Genomic DNA, 27,921 nt, shown 5'->3' on the forward strand with positions numbered 1-27,921 from the left:
AACTGCCTTATCATCAAGGGCTACACACAGCCTTCTCTCCTCAAAACCCCTTGATGTCCCTGACAATCTGTAGGACATCCTTTAGCATAAATGCTTCCTGTTATGTTGCTTGAGAGGGCACACACTGACCCAAGAACTGGGTCATGTTCATGAGAAACAGTGTCAGATTGAGTATTTTGCATGTTAACTCTCAATTTCTGTGGTAAGCCAATATGCACACACATTGTTTACTCTTTAAATTTGTTCTCTTCCATACCTTACTTCATACCCTTTTTATCCTACTACTTGTCATAAATATGCTCTCTGTGTATGTTTATTGTTCTCTTTTAAATTTCCTGCACCCCCATCCCACTTTCTTGAATGTTTATCTTCTTCCCTATGCCCTGAAAATGTTAGTTTTGGACGGTTGTACATTGTGGTTGTTGGCATCCCTACCCATGCTGAACAGCAGAACTAGCTGCTGCTGACGGCTGTGGTGCACCAGGCACCCAGTTGTACAGTGGCTGCCTTCCCAAGGGGCAAACTGGGATTGTAAAACAGAGAGAGATGACAAGAGCCAAGTCTGGCTGTCTGTTGACTGCTTCATATTTACTTTTCTTTTGTCATTATGGATTATTTATAGTCTTCACTTTTATAAGTGGACATCATCTTAGTTACACAATTAGTATCTTAAGGATATTCAGAAGTAAGTGTTTTTCCTGTTTTATAAAGAATTTGAAATTTAGAGGATGTAGGTGACTTGCCCAGGAACACATCTAGAAATTGAGGAACTATTAGGACCCAGATGTCTAGACTCTTGGTCTGATATACAGTTTTTGCCTTATAAGAGAGGACTGAGAGCTGTACTAGGCTTCACTAATGTGTACCTTTCTGTACAAAAAAAAAAAAAAAAAGACAGGTAGGGAAGCCTATAGACAGTGCCATGGGAAGACATAAAGGAAATGTACATTTTAACTTTTTAAAAATTCGTTAATTTGACACAAACATTAATGACTACTCAATTTTAGGTTCAGTGCAAAGTGCAGATTATATCAAGATTAACAAGATACCGTCACTACCTTCATGTAGTTTTACTCATAGTCTAGTTAGGAAAACAGGTGAAGGGCTGAGTATGTAGCTCAGTGGTAGAGCACTTGCCTAGCTTGCACAAGCCCTGGGTTCAAATTCCCAGTAGTGGGGGAAAAAACAGGAGTAAACAGTATGACATAGTAAAGTGTTATACATACCATAATAGATATTTTTTTCCAGGCATAGTGAAGATATCTAAAATTGGCCACCTCCACCTGGGTGAGGGGGTAGGATGGGAAAAAGCCAGGAGTTTGATGTGTCTGAGGGTGGGATACAGGATCCGTGTGGAGAGAAACAGTGTGAGATGATGAAGGTAGGGAACAGCTCATGCCTTGTCAGGCATGCCAGTGAACTTTCACTTTATTCTGCAGATAGTGGGGAGTTTCAAACATAATCAGCTTTACATTTTAGAAAGATGTCAGAAGATGAGAGGATAGACCAGAACAGGTGCTGTACTGAAGGGAGAGAGGGAATTTAAGAGACTGTTTTAATAGTTCTGGTGAAAGATAAGCTCTGAACTAAGGAAGTAGTAATGGTAATGGAGTTGGTGAGGAGGGGACAGATCTGAAAGATGTCAAGAAGCAGAACTGATAGGATTTGGTCATCAAAAAGGTTAGTGTGTTGGGGGAGGTGTTTGGATCCAGATGCTTGGAAGAGGGAAGAAAAGCCCTGACCTTTTCTCTCCTCTAATGAATGAGTTGACAGTACATAACACCAGTAAAGCTAGGGGCCAAGGAAGCACCGAACAGCCCAGGGATGAGACCATGTGAGATGATAGCTGGGTCAAGTGGATGGCAAAGAGAATGCTATACAGTCAAGGCAAACCCTTTTAGGTGAGCATTGGGTTCCTACCTCCCCCCTGCCCACCGACCATTACTCCTGTACTTGTATCCTCTGTGTGCTGTACTGACAGTGGTTCTGTCTTATTGCATATCATTAAAAAATGCTGTAATATCTCCTAACCCAAATGCTTCCACATTCCAACTACCATCTCATTTTCTTGTTCCCTTTCTTAGGAAAACTGAATTGTCTGAACTCTCCTCCACTTCTATTTCTGTTCCCTCTTCTACTTCTTGTCCTTCCATTTTCTTGAATTCCTTCCAGTTAGGCTTTCCTTCCTACATCTCCCATATCCTCTCTTATCAAGATCACAGTGACTGCCATGTTGCCAAATCAAATGACCATTTCTCATACTTTCTCTCACATGACTGTTGGCAGATGTGACTCAGTTAATCCCTCCCTATTTCTTGAAGTTCTCAGGATATCACTCTTCATGGTTTTTCTCTTTCCTCACCAAATGCCCTTCTTTGCTAGTTTCCTCCTCATCCTGACCTCAAACACTGGAAAGAAATCCCAGGATTCAGTCCTTCGACTTCTTTGGCTATGTTTATACTTTAGATGACCTTCTCTGGTCAGATAATCTAAAATAAATATCTGTATATTACTAATCACTCCCAAATTGAATTGAATAATATGAATTCCATTTTACCCAGTGCTCAGGCCCAAAATCTTGTGTCATCCTTGACTTCATCCCTCACTCCCCTCATCTAGCTCATCAGAGAATCCTGTTGACCAAGCTCTCAAAATAGATCCCTCTCTACTGCTACCATTGTAATCTGAGCCATCATAATGACCTTGTCTGGATTGTTGCAGTAGCCTTCTCATTAGCCTCCGTCCTCACACCTCTACACACCATTCTCTGATGTGAAGTCAGGTCACACCACTCCTTTCCACATCCCTTTAGGAGCTTCCTTCTACTTTTAAGTACAAGCCCAAGTCTTATCAGTGGCCCCTGGTGTCTTCCATGAGAGGCCTTGGTGCCTCTCTGACTAATCTCCAGCCCGCTGCTCTTCTCTTATTTCACACTGGCCTCCTTGTTGCCCTTGGAATACAGTAAGTATCCCATTGTCTCAACCTGTATGCTCTGTCTGTCTTGAACATTATTTCCCTGGGTTAACACATTGCTTCCTTCCTTTCAGTTATGTTTACATGTTCCCCTGGCAAAGGGCCTTCCACGATCTTCCTATATAAAGCAGAAACTCATCCCCACTATGAATCTCATCCTATCCTTCTTTCTCTCTCTCTTTCTTCTCTCCCTTCCTTTTCTTTCTTTCCCTATCTCCCCTCCATCTCTTTCTCTTTTATTTCTTCCTTCTTTCTTTTCCTTCTTTCACAAGGTCTCTCTGTATTGCCCCTGCTGTCCTTAAGCTTGTTATTCTCCTGTCTCAGCCTCCAGAGTAGCTAGAATTATAGGCATACACCACCACACCCAGCTCTCCTTTATTCTTTATTGGCCTCATAACTGACAGAATTGCTTTGCTTACTGACTAATCACTCTAAAATGAAGCAATGCTGTGTTTGTCTACCAAAATGTAAACTATAGAAAAAGAGACTTTATATTTTTACTCTTTGCTGATCCTTAATACCAAGAATGGTACCTAGAATGTGCTTGGTGCACAATGTAGATTGATCAGATGGGTGAGGAGCCAAGGTGCATCTCAAGGCTGGTACAGCTGACACTGTGGTCTGGGTGATAGGTATCTTCCTTTGTTCCCATGTTCAGTGAAGGTTATCAAGGAGCTGTCCCTAGAGCTCTGAAGAAAGGAAGCTAGATTTTCTGTCAGTAGTGGAGTGGAGACCAGACATAAAAGTAGTGTTTGCTCAGATGGTTGGCTTCTTGACACTGCCTGGATCTAGGCACTGCCATTCTGCTGGCCACTATTTCCTCTTGCCCAGCAAGGGGAGAATTATCTTACATTCATTTCCAATATCAAGTTGAGGACTAAGAAACAATTAGAGAGAATGAAACTGAAGCCCAAGAATGAACAATCTCTCATTCATTCCAACATGTGCTATATGCCCTATAAACTCATTGTCACAAAGAACCAGCATCCTGACACCTGTCTCTTTTAAGCCTCCCTGCTCTAGGTGACAGATTCTTCTGAACTCTTCCCTAACCTGGGAACAGACTGATGGACACAATTTATCTCACCTCCAAATGAGAATAACTAAAGTCAAGTCCTTTTTTGGAATGTAACCACTCATTTCACTCATTTGCTTAGGAGGATGGACTGAAGATTTTTTTTTTTTTTTTTGTACTAGGGATTGAATCCAGAGGCACTTAACCACTGAGCCACATCCACAGCCCTACCCTCATTAAAAAAATAAATAAATTTTGAGGCAGGGTCTCACCAAGTTGCTTAGGGCCTTGTTGAGTTGCTTAAGCCGGCTTTGAACTCATGATCCTCCTGCTTTAGCCTCCCAAGTCACTGGGATTATAGGCATGCACCACTGCACCTGGCTAGGACTGATGGATATACATGAGCAAGCAGTGACAGCAGCTTGGCTCAGGGGCAGCTGGCTGCTGTCTTTTGGATGGCATGGCACTCTGGAGTCCAGCTTTGAAAGCCATGGTGTCATGATCAGGTAGGTCTTTGGAAGGTGCAGTGTTTGTCAAATCCTACATATTTTACATCTATGGTTCCATAAAATAAATGAGACCTAAAGTTTGTGTCAGATCTCCTAAGGCTGGAGCCTGGTGTACTGTCCTGCTCCAGTTAACCGTAGTGGGGACTAAGGCTTGCTGTATTTACATATCCTCACTGGACAGTCTCTTTGGCATTGGCTTGGCTGGGCTCTGAATTTCTCTCATATGTGCCCATATACATGTAGGATAGCTCTTGTTTAACTTGCCCTTTTAAAAACAACTTAAGCATGTTGAGGTTTCCTGTTGATTGGGGGCAGCCAGAGGCTATGACCCAAGAGGGAATTCTTGGCCAGTGCCTAACTCACCCGAGCTCCAGTTTTCTGTACATGAACAAGCGGTGACAGCAGCTTGGCTCAGGAGCAGCTGGCTGCCGTCTTGTGGATAGCATGGCATTCTGGAGTCCAGCTTTGAAAGCCATGGTGTTATGATCAGGTAGGTCTTTACAAGGTACAGTGTTGGCCAAATCCTGCTATCTTTGAACAAAACCTATTCAGAAAGAGTTCCTTAATTTGACAATGATTTCTGTAGTAGACAGAAAGATGCGTGTAGAAGTTTGCTCATGGTTCTCTTCATTAAGCTCATTTACCTTTATCTTTTCCTTTTTTTGTTCATTCGCTAAGCACTTTCTACATACTGACTATGTGTCCCTTGACCTAGAAAAAATAATCTAGCAGGGAAGACAAAAGTATTCCCTGATACTTAAAAATGCTGCATTCTAGCCTGGTGTGTGCCCAGTGCTAGGGGTTTCTGTTGAGCCATATTTGAAGACCCAGTGGTTCACAAAGATGACAGAGGCTACTTGGTTCATATCTGTCATCCCAGAGGCTTGGGAGATTGAGGCAGGAAGATCACAAGTTGGGGGCCAGCCTCAGCAATTTAGCAAGACCCTGTCTCAAAATAAAAAATAAAATAAGCTGGGAATGTGGCTCAGTGGTTAAGTGTCTCTGGTTTTGCACTAAAAAAAAAAAAAAAAAAAAAAAAAAAGATGTTAGAGGCTACTGCTTAATCATTATAGAGAGGCAGCATAATGTAGTGTAAGGTTATGTCCTGTCTTCCCTTACCAACTAAGTGACCTTGGATGAGATATTTAACATATCTTAGTGTCTTTGATTTGTACTATGAAGTTAATAGTAGTAACACATAATAATAACCTTATAAAACTTACATGAAGATTAAATAAGTTAATATGTGTAAAACCATTGAGAACTGTTTTTAGTATTTGCTAAGGTCTATATATGGATTTTGGAGCTGGAAGATAGCTGAGGCTTATTGGATGTGATGCCACTTTTGTAGGATGGAGCTATCTAAGGAGTTGTGTCCCTTCTCCATTGGTCTCCTGATTGAGAGGGCAGAGAGGACTCTTTCTTGAGGGTTTTTTTTAAACTTTGTTCTGGCCCTTGGGGAATCCTAGTTCCTGTTAGGACCCAAGTGAGGAAGTAGGATTTTGTGTTCAGTAACATAGGTGTGGGGGAGAGGGGATTAATAGTTCAGGGAAAGATCAAAGTATGTATTTGGGTTACTTCAGGAAATAGTGTGTGCTGAAGCTGCACACAGGAATTGATCACTCTACATGCTGCCCTTTCACCCTATATTTAATGGTATCACAGGAATTGATCACTCTACATGCTGCCCTCTCACCCTATATTTAATGGTATCACATTAGTAGCTGAGGAATAGTAGGAATATTTATACTGTAGAAATTTGTTAGCCATTTAATAGTGTATCACTGATCTCACTGACCTCTTGTTGGCAGATACAGATTCTTGGGATTTCTAGTCTGTCATAGAACAGGCTTCTGCTCCTCACATTATGTGGGGTCTCTGGGGGCAAGTTGGGCAAAGAGGCCCATTGAGTTTGGCTTGATGTGGCTTAGGAGCTATTTCTCCCCTTGAGGACGTCCTTGAAGGTGCATTGCTTGAACAGAGTGCTTTTGACTTTGAGAGTTCTATAGGAAAGAGATGCTGGGTTCTCTAAGAATAAAACATGATACCTCTGGTTTTTAATCTACTCACTAATTTTTTTTAACCTTTCTTTGCTCCTAGGTCTCAGTCAGTCTCTCCACCTCCAGTTCTGTCCCCACCAAGGAGTCCCATCTATCCCCTCAGTGATAGTGAAACCTCAGCCTGCAGGTACCCTCCTCATTCCAGCTCCCGAGTGCTTCTCAAGGACTGGCACCGCTGTGATTCTTCACTCCGAGATCCTCAAGATCCTTCCCCAGATACTTCTCCACCCATCTGTCCTATCAAGGCCACTAGCTCCAATTATTTGGACAGAAGCCCCTCAGTGTGCAAAAGAGAGAACCAAAAGGAGAATGTCCAGTGTGTGGCCCAGGATGTAGAGGGAGTAGCTGCTTGCCTCCCCCTTGCCCAGAGCACCCCATTCCTAGGGCCAGCACTTGGCTCACGGAGTGTCTTGCTGACCCGCACTGGCACCCGTGCCCACAGCCTGGGCATCCGGGAGAAGATTTCAGCATGGGAAGGTCGCCGAGAGACTTCGCCCAGGATGAGCCTCTGTGGAGAGAAGCGGGAGGCCTCTGGGGGTGAGTGGGTAGTCAGTGAGGGCTGCCCCAGCGTGGGCTGCCCCAGCGTGGTGCCATCCCCCTGCAGCTCAGAAAAGACCTTTGATTTCAAGGGCCTCCGGAGGATGAGCAGGACCTTTTCTGAGTGTTCCTACCCTGAGACCGAGGAAGAGGCAGAGACACTCCCTGTCCGGGACTCTTTATACCGGCTGGAGAAGCGGCCAGGCCGGAGTGAGCCCAGTGCCTTCCTCAAGGGGCATGGCAGCAGGAAAGAAAGCTCAGCAGTGCTGAGCCGGATCCAGAAAATTGAACAGGCCCTGAAGGAGCAGCCAGGCCGGGGGCTCCCCCAGCTCCCCAGCAGCTGCTACAGTGTAGATCGTGGGAGAAGGAAGACAGGAACCTTGGACACCTTGGAGGAACCAACAGGGAGCGCGAGTGTGAGCGCTGGCACCTGGGCAGCAGGAGTGCCTGGAGTTGGGGGGGAGGCAGGCCTGCCCCTGGAGAGGGAAGGCAGTGGTTCCTTGAAGCCAGGGACCCCTGGAAATAATCCTAACTCCCAGCTGCTGCCATCAAAGAGCTCCCCTGATCCCGCTGTGAACCCTGTCCCCAAACCCAAGCGCACCTTTGAATATGAGGCTGACAAGAACCCCAAGAGTAAGCCAAGCAATGGTCTACCTCCTTCGCCCACACCTGCTGCTCCACCCCCCTTGCCCTCCACCCCAGCCCCACCAGTCACCCGGAGACTGAAGAAGGACATGCGTGGTCATCGCAAGTCCCAGAGCAGGTAACATGCCCTTCCTTGTGTCTTATAGTGGGACATAGTGGCTTTCTTTTAAATGAAGGATGCAAAAGCAGATTGTAGTGTGGAGTGCTTCCTAGACTCTGAAGCACTGAATAACCATTAGTTTGGTGGTGATTGTAGTGAAAAATGAGATTGTTTCTCTTTTCTCATAGGATATGTGCATGAGCGTGGGAAGATGAAGATACTTCTTCCCATTTCTATGTATTGCAGATGTTGGCTGGGTTTGGCCTTTAGGGTAGAGCTGGGCTATTTCCTGAGCCCAACTGAAACTCCTTAATCCTTCATGGGAAGATCAGAGCCATCATATTCTTAGGTCAAGCAGGTGGTCCCTTGAGGAGACTGGTAGGGTCTCAGCCTCACTATTACCTGAAGTGCCAGCACTGGAAACTTTTCTAGTGAAGCATTATCTGAATATTGCATTCTCTCCTGAGGGCCTCCTAGCCATATGGAAACTCTGGGCCTGTTTCAAGAGAGGGTTCTTAGATCTTGAAAGGGAAGACCGATGGAGGAGGAAAAGATGAGAAACTAATGGAAAAAGGAGTGAAAAAAAAAAAAAAACAACATTTCACCTTCTTCTTGGCTAAGTCCAAGAACTACCTATTCTCAGTTTCTTATTGGTTTCCCAGTCAGCCTTTCTGACCCTGGACTACCAGGGCCCACAGTGACTTGGGAGCTGGAGCTGCTGGAGTTGGTTAAAATTGACAGGCATCTGTTCTCTGAAGGTTGGGAGCCAGCTTCCTTTGGGAGAGTTTTTCTCCTCCCCCCCACTGCCTTTCTCAATTAGCTCAAAGACAGATGGACATTCAGGTTTGTTTCATTTTTGGGGATTCTTCAGTCTGTTCCCATACCTTGGGCTTCATCCACCATATCCCATCTCATGTTAAATTTTCCTGCCATGTGTATAGAGGATGAATCACAAAGGTTCAGACCCCTGAGCCAGAACACCCTATGGCTAAGGTTAATCCCATGTTTTGGCCCACCCCAGAATACTCAGTTGCTCTTTAATTCTTTACCAGCCTGCCAGGATTGTTTGCTTTGTCCTTATTCATCCATTTCTACAAACACCCATCCAGAGCTTTCTGTGCACCAAGCCTTGTGCTGGTCAAAGATACACAGAAGCAAATAACATGGTTCTTCCATTCACAGACTTCATGGACTAGTGCACAGATAAATTGTAGACACTGTGAGGTGTTCCATGACCCATGTCAGCACAGGACTCTGTAAATACCCAGAGGCAGGTAACTTAAACTAGGGAGTGAGGGGAAGCCCCTCCAAGACAGAATTGCTAACCTAAAATTAGAAGCAGTTAACTAGGTAACAAGAGGGAATAGAGGAGAGTTCATTTATATGTAATATATACATAAATATCACATACACTTTATATGATAGAGTTACTTCATATAAGAATTTAGCAAATGAAATCTTTGCTCTTGGAAAAAAGAGAAACAGTTTTAAAAGTGTAAGCTGTTCTGTTTGTCTTACCACAAGGTGAACATATTCCTCTGAGGAGAATGAACTGGTAAGTTTGTACCTCTTAGCCAGGTGTGATTCTTATATACTTTTTAATAATTTTAAAATATTTATTTATTTATCTATCTATCTATTTATTTATTTATTTATTGGTGGTACTGGGGATTGAACCCAGGGCCAAGGCAAGCACTTTACCAACTGAGCTATATCCCCAGCCCCCCTATTTTTTCATTTTTTAAAAATGCAGATCTGCTGGTATTTGACCAAAGAAAAAGAAATCTGTTTAAAAAAATCAGGAAGAACTGACTATATTTGTCTTAATGAGAGACAATATGTGAGGGTCTTCAATATAGTACCTTTCTGGGAGATTCTCAAGGATAACTTGACAGAGCATGATTTGTGTCTCATTCACGGACTCGAGAGAACTGCTTGCCTAAGATTGATGCTTTTCTGCTGTATGTGCCAGCGGTACTTGGTCTTACATCAGCATTTGGGAACCACTACACTCAGCTGTTGGATATTTAACTAGTCAAGAATTTCTGATCCAGACACAGAAATTTGGGAGTCATCAAGGTATGAGTGTTAGATAGGGTGTGTTGGCCCATGGATATTTACCTCTAGTAGGTGCAGATGGGGGTGGGGAAAGAGTCCTGAAGACAGAATTCTGACAGATTCTGGCATTTAAAAGGCAAGTGAAAGAGTATCCTTCACAAGAGCCTGAAAAATAACTGCCAGAGAGGTAGCTGAAAACTGGGAGGCAGTGCGTCATAGGGGCAAAGGAAGAGAGTGCCAGTGTAGAAGGTTCTATTGTGTTGAGTGTGGAAGAGGGGCCAGGCCAGCCAACAACACAATGTGGTCTTTAGGACATTTTCAGTCATTGATTTGCTTCCTAGGATTCTTAGTAGTTGTTTGGTAAACAAGAGAGAAAAGGATGTCATTGGAAGAGGGAGGTGTTCATGGGAGGGATTCCTCCTCAGGAGCCCGCTGGGACTTGCCTTGAAGAGGGACAGGATACATCTGGGGTCTCAACTTAGATGAGGGGAGAGGCGTAAGGAGTGCTGTGGGCTCAGGGCATCTTAGGGACTGATAAGCAGTGATTGAAATTCCACAGTAGAGGGACAGTAACCTAGGGGTGGAAAGGAACAGGCAGCTACCTGGAGAGAAGTTTGTAGATTGTCCTCCTAGCTCTACCTCAGAGGAGTTTGATTTGTTTTGAGAGTTTAGTCCTTGCTATTTCAACAAACCAGCTCATGCCAACCAGTCACTCCAATCTCCTTATTTGTAAAATGGCACAGTACCTGTCAGAACAATTATGAAGGTTAATGAGATAATATGTATAAAGGTGCATTTGATGCAGTACTTGACACCAACAAACAAATGTGAGAAGTGTCTAGAGGCCTCCCTGCCAAAAATGAGCTGTCATCTATTCTCCAGACTTCCCTGGTGCTCCGAGCTACATTCCTCTGACCTCATCCCAAATATCCTGTATCATCAGTGGTCCTCAGAGGGGCCTCTCCTACCTCTGTGTGATGCATAGCATGCTTTTAAGCTGTGGTAACCATTACCTGATGTTGGTGTTATTAGGGATGAGGCATATTGCAGGCACCCGCACTGGGACCCTTTACACCATACCTTCTCATTTGCATGGAAAGTTTGGATCCACCTTAATGCTTTTTTTCGGTAGCTGGTTTTCTGAGGAGAGCCTCTAGTTTTTGTTGTCTGTGGCCATTTCCCAACGAGGCAGCAGGGATCTGGCTCAGTGGGAATGACTTTTGCTCTTATTATTCACAGAAAATCCTTTGAGTTTGAGGATGCATCCAGTCTCCAGTCCCTATACCCCTCTTCTCCCACTGAGAATGGTACTGAGAGCCAACCCAAGTTTGGATCCAAAAGCACTTTAGAAGAGAATGCCTATGAAGATATTGTGGGTAAGCAGTGGAAGATGTGGTGGGCTGGGCCATCTCTGGGGTATGCAAAAGAATAGGAAACAGGAGATCCTCACAGGTTTGCCTGTGGGCAGATGTGTTCTTGTCTTGGAGAATGCCTTCTTGAAATGGGCATCAGAGGAAGTACCTTAGCAAGATAGAGCAGCTGAGTGACTAAAGCCTAACCCTAGAGTGAACTGAAATCCAAAAGGCCTTTGAGATCACATGAAGGGAAAAATGAATCATTCCTTTCTTTTACTTTTGAGACATGAGAACCCAACAGGCACTCTTCTTAGCTGTGTGTCCTTAAGTAAATCACTTAACTGTTGTGGGGGCTCTGTTTTTCTCTTATAAAGTGATCATGATGTGATATGAACCACCATAAAAATAGTAACAGTAATAATACTTTTTAAGGTTTTTGTTAGAATTATATGAGCTAAGAATAAGACACTGGCAGATTCGGTGTCTGGTGAGGGCCTGCTTCCTGATTCAAAGACATCTGTCATCTCCCATGTGACTGAAGGGGTAGGGGAGTTCTCTGGCGTCCCTTTTATAAGGTCACAAATCCCATTCATGAAGTTTCTGTCCTCTTGACCTAATTACCTCCTAAAGACCCCACCTACCAGTGCTAATTAGGGATTAGGTTTCACCATATGCATTTTCAGGGGGCACAGACATTGTTTTTAGTATAAGCTAACAAATTTCATAGCCCTAGATTCATAGATGCTTTTAGAAGACATCAGACTTTTAGGTTATAGATAAAGTACTTTATTATTTATGACACAGCAGGCAGCATGAGCTTACTGTTCCCCTGGGCCCCCTTGCTCACAAGTCCTATGTGGCAGTATAGCGGAGGCCCATGTAGAAGCTCCATACTGTGTCCCAGCTGAAAAACCCGAGAGCCTAGTCTTGGTAAAGCCTAGTCTTCTCAGGGGCTACCAGAAAACCTGCCAACCTTTGCCTACAAGGAAACATTACCATTCCTGATCAGGAAATAAATCTCTCTCTCCTCAGAAGAGAGAAAAATATCTCCATTTTCCAAGGCTGTTTAAACATCCTGGAAAATATAGTCCAGAACTGTCCTTTGCTCAGAAGAAGGGCAGAAATGCAATACTCCATGGAAAATTGTTTCCAACAAGTGGAAGAACATGGTGTTGGCAAACTTGAGTGCAAAGGTCAACAAAAAATAGATGGTCTAAGCTGAGTTGAGTTCATTTTTGGCATTCATTTTAATTCTGATCTCATCCTCTTCAGTGGGGGGCTTTGATTCTGCTTAAATAAAGTGTGTGTCTTAGTGTAGGTCAGTGAAGGGGAGGTAAGTGGTGTGCTGTGTGCTTGCTTGCTTCTGCCCTCAGAACCTTTTTTTCTTTTTCTTTTTGACTAGGGATGGAAGTCAGGGACACTTTTACCACTGAACTCCATCCCCAGTCCTTTTTTAAACATTTTTTTTTCGAGATAGGGTCTCACTAATTGTTGAGGGTCTTGCTAAGATGCTGAGACTGGCTTTGAACTTACAATCCTCTTGCCTCAGCCTTGGAGTCACTGGGATTACAGGCATGCACCACCATGTCTTTGGTTTGGAAACTGGAGAGCATAGTCTTAGAATTTACACATTAGAGAAAGAGTGAATCCTCCAAATTTTCAGAATATGAGAATCTTGTGAAGAGATGACCATTTAGTTGGTCATTTGATCAGAGCCATCACTTTCATAGTTTTCTCCTTACATCTTGCTAGACTAGCATTTCTGGGGAGATTAGCAGCCGTGCTCCGACCCAGATTATCCAGGAATGATGCATATAGTATGTAGCCATGCAGTACTGGACCATAGTAGGAAGACTGTAGGAGTGAGAGCCCTAAAACAACTGAACAGTTTTGGGAGGGAGGACTTTTCCCTTTCTTTGGGGGAAGTGACAGCTTTGTACCCATGATCACCCAGAGCTAAGGTAGGGCTATGGGGATCAGAGCCAAAGATTCAGAAATGAGATGAACTATTAAGGAAGATGTCCCAATCCCAACTCTACTTCATACAGCCCCTTCCCCTAGCTCCAGTTCATCTTTGCCCTGGGGCTGAGGGAAAGCTTCTGGGGACTTCAGTGGAATGCAAGCTAGGGACAGGGACAGTCAGCCTGTACTGCAAAGCCTTTTGAGTTTACACTCAAATTGTAATATCACTGCTGCCCAGGGCTCTTGAGAACATCTACTTTGGCTGTTGCCACAGTGGTCAGAGAGGCTGGAGTTTTCTGTTATCTCCCCAGCATACCCAGCCCTAGAAAACTGTAGTCCTCACTGTTCTCTGACAAGAATTGGAACCCTTATATTGCTGCCCAAGAACATTATCCAGGTGGGGATATGTTCTTTAGCAACTGAATGGAAATAAGAGAAGGGGATAGATAGCTTCAACTGTTTTTCCCTGTCCAGAGTTCATGATCCAGGACTCTGCTGGTTATTTAGGGGAAGGGTCTAGGAAAAAGTTTTGGAGGCACCAGACAACAGAACTGTTTCCTGGGCTGCTTTAGGTCTAGTTAGAAGGAGCACAGAGAGGAGTCAAGTGTCTGGGCCTCTTCTGTTCACTCAGAGAGACTTCCTTCCACGTTGGGATGTTCCATGTGGTGGCAAGAAAACATAGGAGCAGCTGGTTGCTTCTTGAATGAATGAGGTAGAGCGAGGGGTAAGGAATATACAGGGTAAAGTTGGGGTTGGGGGATCTTCCTTAACTGCTCACCTAGCTTCTGGATCACTGGAGCATTGTGTAGAGAACAGGAGAAAACTGAAAGGGGGAGGCTGCAGGAAATAGGGCAGGAAAGTGATCCAGGCACCTGTTTTTGGTATTTAGGTTTTGTGGGTTGGGGTGGAAGTGGTCTTGAGAGTCTGCAGTTAGAACATATTTTTCCCCCACAGCAGCCCAGTCTGAATTTTCTAGAACCTCACCAGGGAGGATAGAGGGAAATACAAGGGAGAATATTCTCTTCCTATTAGATACTGGTTGATTTATCCTTTTCTCCCTCCCTGGAGAGAGTTCAAAGAATTTGGGGCCCCCCTAAAGGATTCAGGGGGTCTCTTGTTATTGAACTCTGAATGTCAGATTTCACTTTTTAACCCCAGTTTGACCAGTGGCTCCGACTTTCTGGGAGCCCTCTGGATTGTCCCACCAGACTATACTTTGTGGATTTAAGGTTATTTCTGACTCTGGCTGGATTATTCAGCTCTTGTGTGTCGCTTGTCCACAGGGACAAACCCACAGGAACAAGTGGAGCTTTGTTTCAGGCATGTGATGCTCATGCTGAAAGGAAGGCAGAAAGAACCCATGCTAAATCTCCATCTTGGGTACAGATGATTGGACTGTAGTTCCCTAGTCTGTTAGGAGGTTGAGGACTTGTTGGCCCAGAGTCTTCACTGTGTGCAGTGAACTTGAATGAAGGGCCTTGGGGAATCCACTGGCCTTGAACCCACACCAGGCATTATGCCTGGGGAAATGGGGTAGGATATCTGAGGTTTTGCCTGCTAACTTATAATAGAAAGATTCAAAAAGAAAGTTGCTGCCGTGCTGCTTCCTGGGGCTGTTTAATTCTTGCCCATCTAATTTGATATCTGCCCTTGTAAGATGCTGCTGTTCTGCAAAGTCTTAAAATCATTTGCATTCTGAGCCTGACACTGAAGAATTCACCCAAGGAAGCAGCTTGTTAGGGAGTTATGTGGAGTGGCCTCGGCGCCCAACCAAGGAGCCTGGGCTGCATTCCTGCAGAGATTCCCACTCCCATCAGCTAGCTAGGGCTGAGGGAGAGTTTCCAGGAACTTTAGTGGGATGCAAGCTGGGGACAGGGCCAGTCAGCCTGTACTGCAAAGCCTTTTGAGCCTACACTCTCTCTGCCTTCTTCTCTCATTCACCTCCAGGCTGGGCAAGAGTAAGGAACAGAGGGCACCTACCAGGATGGAGGTTGCAGCAGGAAGCAAAGCAGCCAAGAGGTGCAGCCCAGGGAAAGGTGCTGGGGCTGTTGGGAATTGGTGTCAAGGCTTGGAGGGTGGGTAACAAGCTGGCCCCAGGGAGTTGGGCCCCTGGCCTCATCCTTTCTCTACTGTTAGAAGGAGGGGGAGAGGTGGAGACCCAGGAGAAACAGCCACTTGGAAAAAAAGAGGAAGGTTGGGGAAGGAAGCTGCAGACCAAGGCCCTAGCAATGGGTATGGTCCAGGAAGCTTGGACTTTGGAGAAATTCTCAGATTCTGTGCATATACACACACTCCCTAACTGGTTCTTCCAGTTGGGGGATAGGGGGAGGGGGTGGGTGTTGCACGTGCGTTTAATAACCCAAGGAGCTATGGGGAGGAGTGGGAGTAGGGACAGGGCCTGGTGGGGCTGGGTTCTTCCTTCAAGAGGATCAATGTGCTAAGATTGGGCTGTAACAAGTCCCTTTTAGAAGAGTGCAAAACAGAAATTGTGGTCATGCCCTTGTCGCCTATTTCATTAGCAAAGCTGGGAAAGTTTGAGACCTCTGGCCTCTCCAGCTGAGCTTGATAAGGGCCAGGCCTCCCGAGAAGACAGCCTACCTCTTTATCCCTCTCCAAGCTCAGTATGAACTGTCCTTTGCAGGCCATGTGGGCAAGAACCCAGGTAGAAGTCTTGCTGTCTGTCACGTTTCCTGTTTCCTGTCCATGCCTGCTAAATCATCCCATGCTTCTCCACTCAGCTCTGGCTTCTCCAGCCATCCTGTAGTTGTTTCCCTGTAGGACTTTCTGATTGCCATTTCCCACTCTTTGCTTTGATGTTTACTTGGTCTCAGCAAATTCAGTTTAGTGGCTCTGGGACTCAGGGTCTGCTTATTCTTTGCACACCCACATCCCTGGGGCATCCTTCCTGTCTGGAGAGATGACAGAGAATCTGTTATGTAGTCAGGGATAATCTGTAAAGTTGGGGGTCACAGATGGACTAGGGCTGCTAAGGAACCTAACTGAGGGTGGGGAGGAAGGGCTTGGTCTGGGGCAGCATTTATTTCCTGGAGAAGTGATAAGGGCATAGGTTACATTAGAAAAGAAAGAGACTGGCATTAGGGCTGGGTAGGAGGAGTGAACATTTTAGACCTTCCTGTAATCAAGTTTCTAGAGACAGTAGTAGTGTGGAGAACCTGATATTTCCAACTATCTTCCCTAAAAATATCACAGATATGCATAAATAGTATATTACTTCAGGGCCTCAGCGTCCTACATCTTGTTCTTGGAACTTTAGATTTTTTATCACATTTCAAAGCTCTTACTCTGGAAGAAAAGGAAGGGGAGGGAGAAGAAAAGGAGGGGAAAGATGAAGGAAAAGAGGGTTAGTCTTGGGACTCATGGCATGGTGCTCAGAAGCTATTAGGAAGTTTAGAAATATCTTTCTGAAGCAATGGTTGTCAATGGGGGGCAATTTCATCCATCTCTCCTCTTCCTCTCTTCCTTCCATCTATCCATTCACCTGTCTGCCCACAGGTGTCATTTGGCAGTGTCAGTATTTTTGGTTGTTACATCTGAGGGATACTAATGTCAGCTAATTGATAGAGGCCAGGGTTGTGACAACTAAACTTCCTACAAATGGACAGGTCAGTCTAGCAACCCAAAATGTCATTAGCTTAGAGAAACTCTGATCAAAACAGATTGAGACAGGTCTTCCGATGGGTTGAAATGATGATAAGGATTCTGACTGGTCATGTATCCAAGGCAATTTGGATTTGATAAACTTGGAACAAATCTGCCCTGATCTGGACACTGATGCTCTGGTTCTGAACATTTTATGGAATTGGGAAGAATGTGTTCTGGAATTCTATTCTTAATCCCCTTTACCACCTCAACTTTACAGGATATATGTTGGAGAGGGTCCAAGAAGTAGAAAGTCCACCCTGACTCCTCCTAAAGCATCCCCACAGTGGAGTGGGCTGAAGAAATCATGCAGGGGATGCTTGGTTTGATATTTGGCTTCTTGAAGCAGAGCTAGTGGGCTGGCTTTGCTTAGTCAGGGCTCTGGAATGGAGACAAGTCATTTCAAAAGCATGAGTGTTACAGGAAAAGATTTGCTCCATTGCTGGGGACCCTGCTTGGTATTGGGAATCACTTAATCCAGTTCTGAATCTTTCCTTGACCCATCCTTGGCTCATAAGTTTATAGAGATTTGTGTTGTTCCCACTGTAGTCTCATTAGTTGTGACTGCAATTTTCACTTCACACCTCCACCTGTGTAAAGTACTTCCTGAATTCACTGTGGTTTTTCGTGATGTTAATAAGTATGCCACAATTTGAAGGAACCTCATCTGTTTGAGGACTTTCTAAGAATATAGGGGTTGGTTTTTCTCTTATGGTCTGTCTGGGAGTGCTTGCATTCCCAGCAGTCTTTGTTTCCAGTCTTATAGTTTTTCTGCTTGCTGCCAGAGGAGTGCAGTCTGAGCTGCTCTGGGTTGTAAGTCACAGGACAGCGTGGGACTCAGTAGTCACCCAGGCTAAATCCTGCTGCTGATGTTGAAGTGAGCCCAGCTTCACCAGATGTACTAACCTCAGCAAAGCCTATTCTTGTCACTGGTACCCAAATAATGCTAGGTCCCAAGTCCCAAACAGTGCTGTTGGGACTGGGGAGAAGATACAGAAAGACAAGGGCAAAGGGCTGTCCCTACTATGATTCTATTGCTGGAATTAAGCCATGTCTAACCTGACTCATGGTATTCTAGAAAATTTTAGGCATGTGTTGGAAGGGGCAGGAGGTTCTAGCTATGACAAAGAATGTCTCAAAATCTTATGCTCTTCAAAAGCAGGGACTATGTTTTGGACTTTTTTGAAATTTTCTAGTAGTGTCAATATGGTGCTATTGCCAGGGTTTTAGAAACTGGTTCTGAGAAGCAGAAACTCTCCCACCCCCACTCTCTGGCCCAGAGTCCTTCCAAGCCTTCACACCTCCGTGTGTCACAGCAGGATATTTTGTGCCAAGAAGGGAGTGATGATAGTTCTTTTTGCTGAGATCTGCAGTAGAGGAAATAGACTGACCCGTGATCAGAGAGATCCATTGAACAAATAATTACTGAGCACTTACTACTTGATAATCATTGTTCTGGTTCTGGGGTTGCCTCAGACAACATCCTTCCCCTAAAAGAATTGTTGAACAGTGTAATAAGTAAGAGGGAAGCCTGGCAAAGCCCTGTTCCCTAGACTAGGTTCTTTGAGTTCCTGCATGACCACCCCCAAAACTGGGTTCCATGGAGACCCACCAAGAGTTGCAGTTGTGTGATTTCTGAAAGCCTTTCCTACCAAGAGGTACATATCCCTGGGTCAGGGGTGGGATGGGGATTTACCAACAGAGAGAGACTGGAGCCAGGGACAGACTCCTGATGCTGGTTTTGTCCTCTTGCTGGGCACAGGCAGGAGTAGCTGAGCCAGTCTTGTGCAATCCCTGAATTCATAAAGCAGAGGCCGGACAAGGCTGAGCTGAGCTGAACTGGAGGTGGGGGTGCCGGTGCTCAGCTTCTGGACTTGAAGCCAGGATCTGTTTGTAGCCTTCCCACTGCAGACAGACAGCTGTGTGACTCATGAGCCAAAGGGACCAGGCAGAAACCATTCTCTTTGGTTCACAGGAATTCTACTTGTTTATTTGTGTGTGTGTGTAACTCTGTGTGTTTCCTTCTTCCCTTCTCCCCCTTCTTTAACTTTTCTTCCTCTGCAGGAGAGCTGCCCAAGGAGAATCCATATGAGGATGTGGACTTAAAGAGCCGAAGAGCTGGAAGAAAATCTCAGCAACTGTCTGAGAACTCCTTGGACTCTCTGCACAGGATGTGGAGTCCTCAGGACAGGAAGTACAACAGCCCACCCATGCAGGTAATGCAGCCCCAACACAGGCCTGTAGAGACAGTTGTGAGGGCCACATTGAAGGCCTGTTCTCTCAAGGTGTAAGCCTAGCTCTCACTCAGACTTTCCCCCTCACTTGGCAGAGAAGACTACCTCAGGAAAGAGCTCAGCACTCAGGGACTTCTGCCATATTGAAATCCCTGTGGAAAATTGAATTATCCTCTTAGGGGAATCCTCTCCTACCTTCTTTCTCTTACTGCCTGACCTCTGAGCTGCAAAACTAAGCCAGGAACCCCTGAGATCTCCTGTCTTAGTATTTATCCTCCCCTTCTGTGGGAAACAGAAAGAAGGGCCCTGATTGGAGTTCTGGTATTCTGCAACTCAGAAATTATCTCAGTGCTGGCATGTGGGGGCCAGGTATAGGCCCCAAACCAGATTTGGAGAACCTGATATTCACTAGAGTCATCTCTATTGGAGGAAGTAAGAATGAATCTTGAAGAATGGACTGAAGGAGGGCAGAATGAGAGGAAAGGTAAAAAAAAAAAAAATCAAAGGAGGTCCTTAGACATAAACTCATTTTAGTCTTGTTGGACAGGAAACAGGAGATTCAGGAGAGGGAGAGGCTTTCTCTGACCTGTCTAGTAACTTATTCTGTGCAAATGGAGAGACCTGAATATTTTATAATATTGACCAGAGAATATATAAATGGTTTCTTCTGGCTTTGGAGTCATATGATTATTTTTAATAAAAGATATACCCTTCTAATGTGCTCTGTTCAAATAGGCTATTATTTAATGTGTAGTGCCAGACTGATTGGGTGGGGAGAGGTGATTGTGAGCTGTGGAGGAAGGAGGATTTACTGAAGAGTGAGGAGAGGCAACTCCAGATCGAGACAACTATGGGAGTCTTCAGGGGGTGCCTGCCTTCCTAGCAGTATGTAAGATCCACTGCCAATAAGGTACCTCATACTGGAAGGGTATATTTGTGGTGACGTAGTCCATTGAATATAGATCCCAGAGCCCTTCTGCTGTCCCTGGAAGAAGTGAGCATTGCCAGGCTGCCAGGATCATCCAGCAGAGCAAGCTGGCATGTAGTTTATGGTCTCTGTTAGGATAAACTTTGGGGACTGGCTCCATTATTCAGACTCAGTAATCTTTGTCCCAACGCTCATAAGGTACCCAGAGAATTCCTGATGTGCCTTCTCTTTCCACTCAGGTGAAAGTGCAGTTTTCTTAGCCTCTGCTTTTTTTTATTTCTGGCAAAAGAAGTGAGGCTTCCTTTGGTCAAGTTAAGTATCTAATCTATTCCTGAACTAGCCAGTTGGCAATGAAGTCTTAAAAGCGAAAGCTGTGGTAGATGGAAATTCCGGGATGGGCTTCAGGGAGCCATAGATGCCAGCCCAGGGCTTCAGTGCCCAGGTTCAACAGATGACCTGGCCAAGGTATTTGTGACAAGCCTCTCTCCCACATCCTTTTCCCCATGTCAGCTCTCCCTGAAACCCAGTAGCCAGTCCCTGCGCAGTGGGAACTGGTCAGAAAGGAAGAGCCACCGGCTGCCACGATTACCCAAGAGGCATAGCCATGACGACATGCTGCTGCTGGCTCAGTTGAGCCTGCCATCTTCACCCTCCAGCCTCAACGAGGACAGCCTCAGCACCACAAGTGAGCTGCTCTCCAGCCGCAGGGCTCGCCGCATTCCCAAGGTATCCCCCAATGGGGAGAGAGGAGGCATGGGTCTAGGCAGGGAGGCTGCCTTCCTTCCTTAATCTGGGCTGCTTTCTCATTTCCTTTTAAGTAAATTATGGGTCCTTGCACTGCCCTTTTTCACCATATTAATTTCCTTTTCTTTTCAATAAGGATGCATTAACTGCTTCTTGGTGCTCAGATATCAGAAGAAAAAGCTAGCTCCCCATTAGTGAGTGTGATGTGTGAATTTGAGGGTCTCTGTGTACACCAAAACAGTTCTAGGGTTTCAGGGACCTAAGAATTCAAACACGGGCCTTCCTTTTTATAACACTAGAAATTGTAGAGTTTTCAGCAATGATTTGCACACATGGCAGTTAGTCCTAAGTCCCCAGCCCACAGCAGCAGGATTTAGCCAAATGGTATTTTTAGCCTGCAAACAATGCTTGGGTATATTGGGAATTTAACTTCTTCCTGTCAGGGCCCCAGGTTATGCTCCAGAGGGGAAAGGCTAGAATCCTTGTTCCTGTTTTTGCATCTGAGGAGCTCTTTGTCTCAGTTGGTTCAATGACTCTTGGGACCCAGGAGCTCCCATCCTGTCTAGTTTGATCACAGTTCCTTCCTCTGGGGAGCTAAGTTTAGTGTCCTTGTCTTGGGGAAGAAGACCACTCCTAGGGGACAGAGTAGATGGAGAGCTACCAGGCATGGCTGGTGAGTTCCCACTTGAGATCATTTCAGTAGGAAGACCATTGCTGGGCCAAGTGGGTTGGGTGTAGAAAGCTTGTACCAGTAAGGGAAAGGATGGGCTCCTAATCCATTCTTGGAAGTTAGGGCAGCTGGTGTCAGGGTTACCTTACCTTCTCTGATTTTCTCATCCAGCTTGTCCAAAGAATTAACTCCATCTACAATGCCAAGAGGGGAAAGAAGAGGTTAAAAAAGCTCTCTATGTCCAGCCTTGAGACAGCATCACTGAGAGGTAGGCCTTGGTGTCTGAGCTGGTTCAACTATCTGGGGCCCTTGGACATTATGAATGGAGAGAAATGTGGGCTTCCTTTAGTTTGCCTTTCTGCAGGCCAGTTGTGGGGTCCTTCGGCCTCCAGGGAGGGTAGTCCTGCCAGGAAATGTCTAGAGAAGGAGAGCAAGAGACGGAAGTCAGCCCTGGGATGGGTTCCTTCAGGCTTGAGGCTCTGTGTAGGGAGGTGGGTGTGGGAATCTGCTCATAGCAAAAGGAAAGGCCAGACTTCACTGAACACTGTGGTCTGTTTTCCATTTCAAATCTTGGCCTGCTAGAGGCAGGGCCCTTATGTTCCAAGCCTGTAGGCCTCTCTGCTGGCTCATCCTCTAAGTTGGGCCTTTAGCTTCCCTGAGACCAGGCTTGTTAGGTGTTTGTATATAGAATAGCACCAATGAACTGAAGTCTGAGGGACCCTGGCCCCAGGTCACTGAACTTCTGCCCACAGATGCCTGCCCATGGGCCCACAGCAGCCTAGACTAGATACAGATTTATCCATCATAGAAAAATTGTGGGGTTGGGGGCACCAGAAACTTGCTGTGAGGCAGTGGCTCAGCAAACTTGCACTCCTGCTGTTACTTTTCCAGATGAGAATAGTGAGAGTGAGAGCGACTCTGACGACAGGTTCAAAGGTAAGGCATGACATCACTTCCCACCTCTGGCTGCAACAGCAGTTAGTCTTCCCTTCCTCTGCAAGGGTGGTTCCAATGTCCCTAAAGAAACTGGTGTGGAAAGGCAACAGGTAGGCAAGCTGCTAGGCCACCAGAGCAGGAAGTTGTAGGGAAGTCTACTCTTATAGTTCAGCCCTGTGATGTTAATTCAAAAAGTTGATCTCCCTTTGCCAAATTTAGTACTTATGGCTCTAAGCATACTTTCCTAAGCCATTATCCATGGGAATTGGGCACTACATTTGCTTGGTAAATGTAAATCTAGTGTCAGAGATGGGTTCAGATTACAAGTACCTCTTCTGGTTGCAAGAATTGTACCAGAGACTGAGGAAACTGGTCCTCTGGAGGCCCCGAGACCACTCATCTCCCCAGTCTCTAGAGAAGAGACTGCTACAACTCTGTGCTTTCTCTACTGGAAAACCCTGCCTAGACCTCCCAGAATAATTAAAGTACATGGAAACTTGCTCCTTCTACCCTTCCTCCATGGGTTTCCCAGGCATGTGGACTTTGGACTTAGGGGCAGCCCAAGCAACAAAGGATGAGACCCTTGTGGATGTTCATACATTCTGGTCCATGCCTTCTGTACTAAGAAGGACCAAAGGGTAGGTGCCAATGATATGTCTCAGGGCTTGCCTAACCTTGGTAGTCCTATTGACCCCAGATCAGTCTTCAGAGGTTCTAGGAAGATCCAGGCTGGTGGCTTCCTGTGGTAGGGCAGAGTCTTTGTGCAGATGTCGATGCCTTGTTCCTGCCACATCTCACTTAGCTAAGGGAGGATGTCAGACAAGGCTGATGCACTTAGAGGTGATCCACAGATGGAGCCAGAGTCAGGAGTAGAGGAGCTGATGGGAGGTCTGTGAGTGGCCAGCCTGCTTTTTCCCTGATGTGTGACCTGCTCCCAGCCCACACACAGCGTCTGGTCCACATCCAGTCGATGCTGAAGCGTGCACCCAGCTATCGGACCTTGGAGCTGGAGCTGCTTGAGTGGCAGGAGCGGGAGCTCTTTGAATACTTTGTGGTAGTATCCCTCAAGAAGAAGCCATCCCGAAACACCTACCTCCCTGAAGTCTCCTACCAGTTTCCCAAGGTGAGGCCATCTCCCCTTGTCTGCCCTACCTCCCTGCCTGCTGTCTCCTGTCCTGGCCCATCTGGGAAGAAGAGAGCCTGTTTCTGTTGTAGTGCTCCATCAGTCACCACAGCCCTGTGCCTGCCTCCTCATATCCAGGAGGGAAGACAGGGCTTTGGGGTGGGTTTGGGCCAGTGCTTATTCAGAGGATGAGGGCTGAGGAATGCCCCCAGCTACTCTTCCTACCTGCCCTTCTCCCCCAACCACTCTATAGTTTTCAATTCAGTGTTCTTTCTTTGTTTTTGTTTTTTAATTTAGAGCATTATATTTATACATAGTATCTGGGTTCCTTTTGACATACATACATGGAACTTGATTTCAATCCCTGTTCCCCCTCCTAAGCCCTCCCCCTTTTCTCTCTCCTCCATTCTGCTGATCTTCCTTTCACAGTTTATTAATTTAACTTTGGTTGATACTTTTTACTTATAGGATATAGTCCCTTTGGTATGTTCATGTGTGTATATAACATGATTCTGTTAGATTTGTTCCATATTTCTTTCCCTGTCACTTCCTTCCTCCCTCTTACTTCTACTCCACTGATCCTTCTCCATATCTTTATGATATCAGACCCCTCCCCCCACTGTCTTCTTTCCTTTAATTATGCTTTAGTTTCCACATATTAGTTTAGTGTTCTTTAATATATTCATAGAACTTTACAATTTTAGAGTGTCTTATTGCCCCAAAAAGAAAATGGGCCCACTTCCAGTTACTCCCCACCTCTCCACCTACCTTATCTCTTACCACTTCTCCTCTACTCATCATCAGCCAGCCTGGTCTCATTTGTTCCTTTGAGAAGAGAAAGCCCTTTTTCTCTGCCCTTGCCTCTGCCTGTCTTTCTCCAGCTGTTCATATGGCTATGGACTCTGCTCAAGTGGCCCCTCTTCCAAGGTCTTTCCAGATGCACTGATGTGGCCCTTCTTCTTGCCCATTTCTCTTTCACATATTACTCTGCTTGTTTCCTTTGTAGTGCATATACCAGAATGCACAGGGTCAGGGACCTTGTCCACTTTGCCCAGCATATGGGCATGCTATCAGATGCCACATGCAAGGCACTCTGTTGGCATTTGTTGACTGACTGATTGAATGAATGAATGAATGAATGATATTTCAGTTCACACTCAGACCTCTGTAAGAATTAGGATCAGGACAAGTGTTGCCAAAAAGCTTGTTAGTTGGTAGGGTGGCCTCTAGAGCTGTCCGAGAAGAAGATGCTTCTCAGCTGCCCTCTGCCCCTACCCCCAGATTCCTTGTCATCTCTTGGTGTCTTCTCCCCTTTTTCTTCTTTTCCTGCAGCTGGACCGACCCACTAAGCAGATGCGGGAGGCAGAGGAAAGGCTTAAAGCCATTCCCCAGTTTTGTTTCCCAGATGCCAAGGACTGGATTCCTGTGTCAGAATATAGCAGGTGAGTCCCATCCTGGAATGATTGGAGATAGACTCTTTTTTCCCCACATAGCCCTGGACAGTTAAGCCCTGTCCTAGTCTCAGCCTACTCTCCTACATTAATTTCAATCTTCTTCTAATCCCTGAGATGACAGTTCTTATTCTTGGGGATTAGATCTCTCCCTCTTTTCTGTTCCCAGTGAGACCTTTTCTTTTATGCTGACTGGGGAAGATGGCAGCAGACGCTTTGGCTACTGCAGGCGCTTACTGGTGAGTAGGGCTCACATCTCTGGGGCTGGCTTGCAGGGAATGGGCCAGGGTATGTGTATGTTTCTGGCCCGTCTACGTCTACATACTTTAGCTTGTATGAAATCCTTCAATCTGCCCCTGGGTGACCCTCTGACACACACACTTTCACAGATGAGGCACCTCTAGGATAGCAGGGCTCAGAGTAGCCTGTCCAGTTAGATCTTAGAATGTGAATATTGAAATCAGGGCAGAGAGTGGATCACCTTTTTTGGTTCATCATCTTTTTAGCTTTTCTATACTTTTTCTTTTCATTCATTTTCTTTGGGATTATGGGCTCTGATTGCTACCTCTGGTTGAGATCATATCACTCCAGCAGTGTGTGTATACGTATCAAATTGGGTAGAGGACAACTTTCCTCACCCCCATAACTGGTCAGCATAATAAAGGGAATAATCCTGTCTGATAAAGCTACAATCTGAGCAGAGACAAAGCTCTAAGTTCCTTCTCTGGGATACCGGGAGAGATTCCTTGAATGTTAGGAAAAGATTCTGAGTTTTAAAAACAAAAGCCATTTTTCTAAGAGAAGAGTATTCCCAATTCCCTTCCTATCAGTCCTGGGAAATAGATTGTCGTAGAGTACCAGTGGGAGGGCTGGGTCCAGGACCTAGTTCCTATTGAACTCTCCCCAGAAGTCACTGGGTTGTTGATAATATTCTGGGGTATCCAGGTCTTAGTGGGAGAAGCCTGATAGGAGGATTCTGGCTATTCATTTAGAAGCACTTCTCATGTTCCCATTGTGGGTCAGGCCACATGCTGATGAGTTCCTAATCTCAAGGAACTTTAGCTGGTCTAGAAGGGGAAGCCAAACTTTGAACATTGAAGGAAAGAGCCAAGGGAATAAACCTGTTTAGGATCTATCATGTTCTAAGGTAGACACTTTAAGTATGTCTTGGATTTTTTGTTTTGTTTGGTTGCGCTTTTCTAGCTCTCATAATAGTCCAAGGGATATTATTTTCCCTGATCTATAAATTAGGAAGTTGAGACCCTGAGGTGAAATGACTTGCCCAAGGACATATAGCCAGTGAAGGACAGAGCCAGAATTGATCCAGGTCCTTTATTACCAATCTGGTACCCTCGGATCTCCTCCAAAAGATAGTTTGAGGAGAAGGGATATTTGGATATTGAATGTCCATTTGAGTGGAGTTGAGGGGATATAGAATAGTCCAGATGCCAGGTAGTCAAGCCAGGAAGAGGCCAGCATGTCCCTGGATCCCCTGGGCTTGGAGAGGAGCATTTTGAAGACTGCCTTTGCTGGAGAATCGATGGAGCAGAACTGTTGCTCTGCAGTGGGCCTGCTGCCCCCAGGGAAGAGCATGTTTGTCCTGGCGTGCTCAGAGAGGGCCTGCACTGGGTCCCTGCCAAGGGGGCTGGCACTAACTCGGCATTCCTACAGATTGGACACAACGATTCTAACCCAAATCCCACATACTTGATTTAATCACTTGGGGCTTTAGGAGAGGCGGGGGAGAAGGAAAGAGAGAGGAGTGAGTTTCAGACCTAATATGGACAAAAACAGATTCTGCCTTCTCTTTAGATCTGTGACGTGTGGCCAGCAGGTTTGGAGACTGAAATAGCCCCATCTGCATTTGCTTAGCAGCCTGCATGAGGGGCCAGCACCTGCTGCTCTGCTCCCTCCCCACTGGTCCTTGCCAGGCACTCCAGGCCTCTGAGTCTGGAGGCAGCAACAGGGTCCTGCCAGTTCCAGTGGACTGAAAGGACTCTAGTGAACTCACCCCCTCTGTTTGAGGGGGCTCCAGGCCTAGGGCACTCAAAAGTGCTTGTCACCTTCTCCAACCACCCACCTTTTAAATTCTGCCCTCTTTTTGTTCTTCACTTCATAGCATATATCCTGTGTCTTTGTGTCCCTTTCCCTTCCTTCGTGTCAGAAAGTGGCATGCTTTGAAGGTTAGACATTAAAAACAGAGACCAAAACAGACTCCCAGCTCCACAGCTTCTAAAATGCATGATCTTAGGCAGCAGCTTAATATTTTTGAACTCAGTTGCTTTATCTGTAAGATGGGGATAATAACATTTCTCCCTTTTTGAATAGTACCAAGCCCAGAACTTGGACATGGTAAACAATTAATAAATAATAATTCCATTCTCATCTGTTTTCAGTTTGCCTTCCTAGAACAGGGGTGGATCAAGAAAAAGAGAAAAGAGCAGTGACAGAAGGAATATTTTTCAGAAAGTCCCTTATTGGAGGGCATAAGGCTATGTGGCTTGCTCCAAAGAACATACACAAGTCCTTCCCACTGTCATCTAGGCTTAGGAATATAAATCCACAAATTATCCTGCAGCCTTTGCCAAACTGCTTTGTCCTTTGCCAACCGCTGTCAGTGTCCTGGAAGGAAACATGGAGCCTTGTAGAGTTTGGCAGGAGCCTGGCTTCTTGGGCTAGAAGACCCAGCAGAGGCTAACATCTACCCCCAAAGAAAAGCATCCTTTCTTTTGGGGACCTGGTTGAGTGTACAAGAGGCATGCATTCTTCCTCCATTGAAGGGCAGTACTTAGTCTTCTATTCGAAAGGAAAGCAGTGAGGTATGGTATTCATGCATTCTCTGTGTGTCTCTCTCTCTCCTCCTTGTCCTGGCCAGCCAAGTGGGAAAGGGCCTCGGTTGCCAGAGGTGTACTGTGTCATCAGCCGTCTTGGCTGCTTCGGCTTATTTTCCAAGGTAAGAGG

The 27,921-nt window shown here is 45.6% G+C and overlaps 1 protein-coding gene across 3 annotated transcripts in view; it reads left to right on the top strand.

Annotated features, from left to right (window-relative positions):
* Window positions 1–27,921, top strand: part of Dennd2b (DENN domain containing 2B) — a 100,816-nt gene that overhangs the window by 59,830 nt on the left and 13,065 nt on the right. For all 3 annotated transcript variants that reach the window (XM_026409585.2, XM_026409587.2, XM_026409586.2), the window contains exons 3-13: window positions 6,598–7,857; window positions 11,137–11,273; window positions 15,162–15,233; window positions 18,939–19,090; window positions 20,547–20,762; window positions 21,622–21,718; window positions 22,342–22,386; window positions 23,325–23,509; window positions 24,842–24,951; window positions 25,130–25,199; window positions 27,836–27,913. In XM_026409585.2, coding sequence (XP_026265370.2) covers window positions 6,598–7,857; window positions 11,137–11,273; window positions 15,162–15,233; window positions 18,939–19,090; window positions 20,547–20,762; window positions 21,622–21,718; window positions 22,342–22,386; window positions 23,325–23,509; window positions 24,842–24,951; window positions 25,130–25,199; window positions 27,836–27,913 — 2,422 coding nt within the window. The remainder of the gene's footprint in view (window positions 1–6,597; window positions 7,858–11,136; window positions 11,274–15,161; window positions 15,234–18,938; window positions 19,091–20,546; window positions 20,763–21,621; window positions 21,719–22,341; window positions 22,387–23,324; window positions 23,510–24,841; window positions 24,952–25,129; window positions 25,200–27,835; window positions 27,914–27,921) is intronic.

The sequence above is a fragment of the Urocitellus parryii genome, chromosome 4 (assembly GCF_045843805.1).
Source record: "Urocitellus parryii isolate mUroPar1 chromosome 4, mUroPar1.hap1, whole genome shotgun sequence".
NCBI classification, from domain to species: Eukaryota; Metazoa; Chordata; class Mammalia; order Rodentia; family Sciuridae; genus Urocitellus; species Urocitellus parryii.